This window comes from Miniopterus natalensis, chromosome 13, assembly GCF_054644295.1.
Source record: "Miniopterus natalensis isolate mMinNat1 chromosome 13, mMinNat1.hap1, whole genome shotgun sequence".
NCBI classification, from domain to species: Eukaryota; Metazoa; Chordata; class Mammalia; order Chiroptera; family Miniopteridae; genus Miniopterus; species Miniopterus natalensis.
Window position 1 is genome coordinate 25,074,958 of NC_142093.1, and position 9,211 is coordinate 25,084,168.

The following is a 9,211-nucleotide window of genomic DNA, read 5'->3' on the forward strand; positions in this document are numbered from 1 at the left end:
TAGAAGCAGAGAATATTATGCCGTCAGGGCAGGGACATTGCAGATATGCTTCAGGAAGCTCTTTCATTACAAGCTTCTGTGTCCAGGCACCTAAAAACTATTTTATGTTTTACTTTTTAGTGATCCTGTAAAACATGGTTGTGGCCGATATACCACATATTTTAATTAACCTGAGGATGGGTTTGAAGTGCCCGAAATGACCGGCATGTGTGCTTTCCGGTGATAACTTGTGTGGTTGCCTGGCTCAGAAATGCCCCTTCTCTGGGAGCATGTCACTGCTGATTGCATCAGGGCAGAAGCACCTCACTGACCGGGCTCATGTGCTTCTGCCTTGGGGTGGGGCAGGGGGGAGGCAGCCAGATTCTCTCTCCTGGGAAATTAAACCCATAACAGACAGAAGGAGTCTTTGGAGCTGATTCATTGTGATGGTGGAATCTAGAAAGAAGTTCCCTCCCCTCTTCCTGCTAACGTGCCAGATTCTCTCTGGATCTTGCCCACATCCTTCTCCCCCCTTATTCTTGTGATTTCATCTCTTATGATTAAGTTTGTCAGAGATGATTTCTGGCGCTTGCAAATGAGAAAAGCCTTCTCAGAGCCCTACCCAAGGTTTCCAATGGAAGTGGCCCACTGTCCCACTGACGCTCCCTCACACAGACAGGACATGTGCTGGTGGTCACTGAGGGAGCAGAAGACTTTGTAGAGTGGTTTCCCAGTGGCCTTTCCAGCTGGTGTCAAAGGCTAGGACTGACCTTATGGGATAACGGCATTAACCCAGCTGCCCCTATGGAGGGTGAGGCTTAAAAAACTGCAGCTCAAATGATACCTCCACCAAACCTTCTTTGTTACTCTGGCTAGAAGGGAAGGTTCCCTTCTCTGAACTCCTATCGGACTTTGTTTATAAGCTTTATTTGGCTTTTATCACCTTCTATCATTCCCTGTCATCATCTGAAGACTGTAGTCCTCTCTCTCCTACAGCCTGAAGACTCACTGGGTCCTGCGCGTTGACCTGTCCAATTCAGTGTTTAGTTCCTGAGTGGTCAACAAGTCTGACCTGAAGGGTTTCTATGTGTCCAGCCTGAGGCTTAGGGATGGGGAATGGGGAAAAGAAGGAGGCTGAATGGGCTCAGACGCTCTCGCTGGGCAGACAGGAGTGACCCGACTGAACACAGAAAACAGCCTATAATCAGGTGTTAGGTGGCATGTTTGAGAGAGAGCTCAGCCTGGGCTGAAAAGACCAGCATATCCGACTCCAGGCAATAAAGAGCTCTGCTCTTGGGGATTCTAACTTATTTACCTTCAAGGTTGAGAAGACCTAGTGGGTCGTTTTCTCTAATTAACAGCTACCAAGAACAAAACTGGTCCATCAGGCCTGCCCCTTGGAATACTGATATTTACTGTTCAACCTCATATGTGGGTTATGAGGTTGAGCAGTAAATGCAGTCTTCTCTGCATCACCAGATTGTAACAATAATACTTTGTAGTTATGTGAAACCTTTACTTCCCAGTACTTTTGGCTCTGCTGTCTCCTTTATCTTTACACAGTCACACCCACTCAGGGGCAGGAATCGTCACACCCCTTTTACAGAGAGCTCAGAGGTTTTATCAGTAGCCTGAACCCACAGTGCAAATTAGGGAAAAGAGACCTGGTGCTAGAACTCAGGTCTGCCTGGTCTTTGCCCTGTCGATCAATTCAGTCATTTGGGGGCTGTGTTGAACCCTCCTACCCTGTCATACCAGAGTATCCCCATCCCTGTGGGCTGAGAAATGCTGTCTGCTGTTGCTCATGCAGAGTCAAGGATGAATCTGAATTTGGCTCTGGTGGCATTGCAGAGCTGTGGCTCAGGGCCACACAGAGCAGCTGTGAATGGTTTGCTGGCCGGGAGAGGGTTTCATCTCCCAGTGGGGCAGAAGCTGGAGTAATTGAGGACCATGTAGAGAAGCTGCTAGAAGCTGCCCACCAAGTCAGAGAGCCCACCTGCCTGGTAGGAGGGATTATTTTAATTCCCTTCTTTAAAAAAACATAGCTAGTGGGAGACTTGCTAAAATCTGCATTGAATGTGATTCTTCGCACGCCAAGGGGAGCTGCCAGAACAGAACACATGCTCCCGTGGAGCCAGCCCTCTGGGGTCTGGGCGTGAGCAGCAGGGCCTCTCCCACCACTGTGGCCCAGCTGGCCTTAGTGTTCCTTGTGTAAGGTCAGAGTTTCACATGGCTGTCTGGTGCAGCTACTCTGGGAGGTTATATTTTGGAAAGAAAGCCTTCAAGCCTCACTTTAAGAGATGAAAAGAAGCCAAATTGAGGGGTTTAGAAAGAAGATAGAGGTGGGTAAAGAAGCAGAACTTGAGCCTTGAATGTAACTCTGCTTTTGAAATAAAAAAGAAGAATATGGCAAGAAAAACCCCGAGGAATGATTGCTCTCCAAGGGGGGAGCCGGGTCCAATGCCAGAAACGTCCGTATGTGAACCTTTTGGCTCTACACTTCCACTGAGAGTTTGGGAACTCTATCGCTTGCTTTTTAGTGTCTCACTAGGGGCCATCATTCACTTTTCCCCAAAGGATGATTTTTAAAGTAATAAAATCTGGTTCTTGCAAAGCTTCCCCCAAGGAGCTTGTTTATGGGCACAGCCATGTTTAAGAACTGCCTTGGAGGTAGAGCCGGGGGAGCTGAGTCAGAACTAAAGTTAAAGATCAACCGCTACCTGGGGCCTTTGCTTTTATGGGGTAGGGAGGTGGGACATGAGCTTTCTGAATTCTGAGATTTGTTTTTGGTCTGATCAGCTTTAGGGAAGCTGAGGACAGGCCAAACTGTCCTACTTGTAAGAGTTTAGTAGCCTTCCCCTCTGTTCTGTGGGCTCCTACCTGGTGTTCCGGACTAGAAACCCATTGGTCTCCATTCAGGCTGCCTTGCTGGTGTTTTTGTTTTGCTTTAATGGATCCTGGGCTGGGTATTGATTTTTTTCCTAACGAGTGAGTTAAAACAAGTAGACAATAAAAATTAAAGCACTCTGGATGGGGTATAGTAATATAGGTAGGCTTCCAGTCTTGTTTCTCTGAAGCTGATATGTCTACTATGGCCCATTCAGAGGACAGACTTGGGGGTCTGCAAAATCTGGGCCCTAGATGTTGATATAACACAGAACTCCCTCCAGTACCCATAGCACCCCCTGCCTGCCTGTTTTCTAGGATGCAGACTTTTAAAATGACGTTTAGATATGGTACATGCTAATTAACATGCTAAATTTAGATATGGTACATGCTAACTAACATGTGGGCTTCCTTTTGCTGCTGGTTCACTGTTCTCATTCAGCTGTCTGCGCAGTTTGATCATGTGTGTAGCTCAGTGAACAGTTTAATCACACTACCTGCAAAATTCTGGGAATCTTGAGTTGAATGAGACCTCTTCAGTTGGTTCTGACTTTAGCACAATGATTCAAAACCAAGGGGGGCCGATTTTACCCCCAGGGGCCATGTGGCAAATGTCTAGGGACATTTTCGGTTGTCACCATTTGGGAGGGCACCTAGTGGGTAGAGGCAGTGATGATGCTAAGCGTCCCACAGTGTACGAAACAGCCCCCACAACAAATGATTACCTGACTCCAAGTGTCAATTGTGCTGAGGCTGAGAAACCTGCTCTAGCGGAAGAGGCACACATTAAATGGATGGCTACATTGTGGTGGGATATGTGCAAAAATATATGTGAGTACAAGGTATTGAAGCAAGTACGTGTGCGTGGGGGGTGGGGTGGGGTGGGAGGTGACATTGGGGGAATGCTTCATGGGGAAATGACTCCAAATCATGATGTTTACTTAATGTCTTTTAATTAACTGTCCAAGAATGACTTTGAAAGTTATTAGTCAAGAACTACATACTGGAATTTTTTCTTTATGCACAACTCTCTGGGTAATTTAATCAAATGTTTTTGGTGACTTCATATCTTCTCTTAAAAAAAAATTCCCCCAAAGAGCCTGGGAGAAGCATAATAAGAGAAAAATCCATTCAACCTTATCTGTGCTTCTCTAGTCTACTATAACCTGTGGTTCTTACACCTGGACTTTCCTTTCCTTTCCCCCTTCAAGGTCAGCCTATGACCCTTGGCTCATGAAGCCCTTGGGGATTTCAGTCCACAGTGATTGGTCTATTCTCTGATTTCCTTAGGGCCTTGTTACCTCTTTCCCCACGTACATCAGTCTCTTGGGTGTGTTTCCACATAGACTGTGGGCTCCTCAAGGACAGGGACCACACCCTCCTCCTGTACATCCCTCTACAACACTGAATACTGTTTTGGACCCTAATTTCACTGCAGGAGGAAGGAGATGGACATTCAGGAAAAATGTCGGGGTGCTAACATCCTCCTGGGACACTGGGCTCATGGATACAGCACATTTTATTTCCAAGTCTCTGGATTGAGTCTTATAATAAAGTCTAAAAGTTTAATCTCTGTTTAGTAGGAACAACATGCAAAAAATAAATTCCCATAATTATTATTAGCATTTTCTTACAAACAGATTTTTCAGAAGCTGTTTCTATATCAAGCAGATCAACCTTTCTGTTGTCATAGAGACAAAGATTTTTATATAACCATAGGCAAGGTGAGATTTTTTTTCTCTCCCTTCCAGTTGTCTGGAACTAATAAGGAAAGGAAAAAAAAATTTTTTAAATCATTTTTTTCTATTATTTTTTAAATTCCCCATTAAAACAAGTGAAAACGTGGGAGACTATTTTTTTTTGTATCATATTTTAGATTTTAAATACCTAAGTTTAAAAAAAAATATGGAACGGATGGGGAGATATAAACAATTGAACAGTGCCATTTTCAAAATTCGCAGGCAGTGGTCTTGTCGATGATAAGCAATTACAATCCACAGGTTTTCCCCCACCTTTAAACCAAATAGTGAACTTTAGCTGGAGGTCTTAAAAGACGGGACTACCAAGGCCTGAAATGATTGAAACATGAACTAGCACCTGCAGAGGGGCTCCTCTGAATCCTGAGGTGCTCTGTGGTGCCCCCCTTCTCCAACCCCAGCACCGAGTGCTCCCCTTCTCCCGCTGAGTCAGGTCATGCGGATAACTCAGTGCAAGGCCACATCCCTCTTCTTCTGGGAGCCTGATCTTACAGTTTCAGCTCTCTTCTTTCTACAAACTCCTGGCAACTTGTGATTCATAACATTTGTCTATCTTGTAGTTACCACCTACCATTTCGTTCCTTCGTCATGAAGAAAGGCGGATTTCAGCATAACCCATGCACTTTCCCTGCCCTTTGCCTCGATGTGGAATTACACCTGTACCCGACCGCCTTCTTGCCCCCACTGGGAAGTCTCTCTATTCTTCGTAAGACTGGCCCTTCCCCTGTGACCTATGACTAATGCTCTCCTCCCACCTGCACCGAGACCCCACTCCGCCAAGTATTATTCCTCCCCTTCCCTTGTATGGTCAGTGTCTGTCCTTCTCAATGGATTCCTTTCCCTCGTCTTCTTTAAAGAAAAACTTTTCTCAATCCTATTTTCCATATGTCTCAGAACTTGGGGTTTTAATGTGATCACAGCTGCCTTTTGCAATACGTAGGTATTGTGGATGTGTGTGGGGGGGTGGGGGTGGGGAAAGGAAGTAAATGGCACGAGGAAGTTTAAAACGTACTTTTTGCCTTCCAGAAGATTATATCCTCTGTGGAGAGCAACACCTGGGGCCTCAAACTTCAGCGAGCATCAGAATCTCCTGGGGCCCCGGTTGAACGCAGTTTGCTGGACCACACCCTCAGTTTCTCGCTCAGTAGATGGGGGCTGGGGCCCGAGAGGGTGTGTTTCTAACATTTCCCAGGCGATGCTCATGCTGCTGGCCGGGGACCACAGTTTGAAGAACATTGCCTTAAAGCATCTACCCTCCTGTTCCTTCCTATGCATGTCTTTTGTCATAGTGATGCTGACGTCCCCATACCCTGATGAAAAAGTGACCTTGTTTGGGCCTTTATTGGCTCTACCTCCATGGGGTCCTGGCCTGAAGGCTGAGGTCATCTCTCAACTGTCTGACCCTCAGGAAGTCCGACCCTGTGAGGGGAAGATGCTTGTTGACCTAAAGGGTCTAAACGTCCAGGAGGAGATGCTCCTGGTGTGGATGCCATGATAGTGCATGTGACGGGAGGACGTCAAAGGTTCTCCAGAATCCCTCAGGGACGGCGAAGGGCTTCAGGGCCTGGGCACGGACAGCTAGCTCCTGGCCGGGAGCGAGAGCAGCCAGTTTTAGCACGCTAGCAGTACTGATCTTGTCTCCCACTGCACCCCCAACCCAGTCAGCCCTTACAATCTTTCCGAGGGGTTCTCGGCTCCTCTAAACGGTGCTGTGGGGCAACAAGAGGATTTTTATTTTGTATTGTTCTTTTCACTTCAGTCTTCTCCAGGGAAGGGGTACACTCCTGAGGCCACCAGGGATGTGGCCGCAGGAACTGTTGAGAGATCTCAGTGAAACGCTGAATCTGAAAGGAGCTGGGACTTGGTTCACCCACTCCTGCCTCCCACCAGGGGGTTCTCCACTCAGTGCCAACTTTGGAGAAGCTGGGAAAAAATTATATATATCTCTGAAGGGGTAATTTTCTTTCTAAGAAAGCAAATATAAAAAGATAATTAATAGGTTAAGTGTCTTTGCTACCCAATAGCTGCAGGGCCTTGGGTAGATTATTCCATCTCTTTGGATCTCAGAGCCTTGTAATCAGTCTGATGAGGACCAGGTGAGTGAAAACGGCTGTTGGTGGCACATTCATAAGACAGGACCAGGGGCTTGTCAGAGAAGGACAAGGGCTGGGGCCTTAAAGGCAGGTCCCATAGATTTGTTGATTGATTGAAACGGATTCTACCAGCATGGTACTCACCTTTAGGGAATTGAACTGACAAGATAATGAATGGAAACTAATTACTATAAACCCCTCAACCTTTAAACCGTATCTGTCAACCACAAATATTCCCTGAAGGCCACTCACTCTTCCAGGAGAGAAGCCGAGCCCCTCAGGAGGGAGGGGATGACCCTCAGTGAGGTGGGCCTCTGACCGACTGCTGGGGCCCAAGGAATTGGGGAGGGGGCTTTGTCTCTTTCCTCCCCCAGCATGGAATTCCATCACCTCTAATTGTTAGAACATAGCCAAGACCCCCACCAGTCTGGTGCCTTTTGGATACTTTTATAGCACTACTTCTGTTCCCTCTTCTCTTGTAACAACTTTATTGAAATGTAATTCATATACCATAAAATTCCATTTAGAGTATACAAAGCAATTGTTTTTAGTATATTCATGGAATTATGCAAGCATCACCATAGTCTAATTTTAGATAATTTTTGTCATCCCCAAAAGCTGCACCCATTAACTATCACCTGGCCTTTACTACAACCTGGCCGCTTCTAATCTACTTTCTGTGCATCTGAGCATTTCCTATAAATAGAATCATAACTATGTGTGGTATCTTTTTCTAAATTGAAGAAAGGAGACCTGGTGACACCGGTACACGGGCACGAAGGCCCCTTCTCCTCTCCACCCCATTACCTTAGCAAACAGCTTCCTCGCCGGCTTGCTGATGTACAGGATTCCCCGCGCCACCCGTGAGGGTGGAGGCGGCGGTGCTGTGCCCCCGGGAGGACACAGGGCCTCGGCGGAGATGCCAGGGCGCCGGGTCTGGGTGGAGCGGCGGCCGGCGGGCTCACCGCGAGGCAGGTGCGCGGGCGCGAGAGGCGGCTCCGCGCAGCCGGCGGGCGGCCAGGCACCCTGGCCACAGGGCCTGGACACCGCCTTCCCGGGGACCCAGGGTGCCAGGGGTCACCGCAGTTGCACCAACCCGGCAGGCCCAAGGCTCAGGGACCACGCAAGATCTCTCGGGCAGAGACAGCGGCTGGCGGGGAGCATCGCGCCCCGTCCCCTTCCAGTAGCTGCAGGGAGTCAGGGAGCGAGGCTCCCCCGTGGCTCCTGGGGGTTCCCCGCCCCCGGCCCGGCCCCAGCCCGAGTGGGGCTCAAGCCCGGGCGCCGCCGAGGTGAAGGGCGCGGGCTCCGGCCCTGGGCGCCCCGCGAGCGAGCGGGGGGGGGGGGGGGGGGCGCGCCGCTTCTCCAGGTCCCGGGGCGGCGAAGAGCGGCGCAGGTGGCGGGCGCCGCGTACTCACAGTCGGGCGAGGCCGGCCCGCGGGCCGGGGCAGCGCAGGGCGCCGTCGGGGGGGCAGCTGCAGGGCTCGGGGCAGGGCGCCCGGCGCAGCGCCCGGGGCAGCGCCCGCGGCGGCAGCAGCAGCAGCAGCAGCAGCGGCCAGGGCGCCTGGCACGGCTGCCCCATGGCCGGCCAGCCTGAGGGCGGGCTCCGGCGCGGGCGCCCTGACGGCCCGGAGCGCGGCCCGCGCCCCTCTCCCCGCCCCTCGGCCCGCCCTCCCCGGCCCGCACCCCGGGCGCCCCGCCGCCGAGCTTCTGCTCTGCCTCGACGTGGGGCGCGTTCGGTGCCCCCCTTTCCCGCCGCCGCGCCCCTGGCCGCCCCCTCCTGCAGGGAGCCCGTCCTGGGCAGGGCTGGGGCGCCGAGCCGTGGGGGCCCAGCCCCGGCCGTCCAGGGGGCGCTCCCCGACCTACCCCGTCGCACCGCAGGCTCGGGTCCTGGCCACACCCCCTCCAGCCGAGGAGCTTCTCGCTCCTTCGCTCTCGGCCCCGATCCCCGTCTCTGCCCCCAGCACCTCCCTCCAGGCTCCCCGTAATCTCTGCCCCTCCCGGGCCCTCTCGGGGCGTTACAGGGTCTGCGTCAGGCCGGGAGGTCCTAGAGCGCAGACGCCCGCTCAGGGCCCTTGGTGCCCTCCTGGCGGCTCCGTGCTGAGGGCTGTCGAGTGAACGCAGCGGCTCTGGGGAGACACGGGGGCGACTTCAGGGGGGGCCCAGGGCGGGCGGACCTGCGGCCGGTGCTTTCCCTCGGGTCTCCTCCAAGCGCCCTAGGGGCCCAGCAGGCGCTGCGGCCAGAAAGTGATGTCCTGAGAGGCTGCGCGGCTTCCTCCAAGTCACACAGCTCCTCACCGGCAGAAGCTTGTTTGAACGCCTACGGGTCACCCATGCACAAAACTGCCGTACGATCCGCACTCCAAGGACTTGGAAAGGAGACAAATTTTATGGTAGACTGGGGATCCATGATTTCCCCTATTTAATTTCATCATTAAAACACTTTCCCTACCTTCCTTCCGAGGACTCTGTTTGGACTCTGGGAATCCTAGAAGTCTT

The 9,211-nt window shown here is 51.3% G+C and overlaps 1 protein-coding gene across 1 annotated transcript in view; it reads right to left on the bottom strand.

Annotated features, from left to right (window-relative positions):
• Nucleotides 1-8,294, bottom strand: part of LHCGR (luteinizing hormone/choriogonadotropin receptor) — a 46,731-nt gene extending 38,437 nt beyond the window's left edge. The window contains exon 1 of the mRNA XM_087823911.1: nucleotides 8,131-8,294. Within this exon, the coding sequence (XP_087680037.1) occupies nucleotides 8,131-8,294 (164 nt within the window). The remainder of the gene's footprint in view (nucleotides 1-8,130) is intronic.
• Nucleotides 8,295-9,211: the final 917 nt, after the last annotated feature.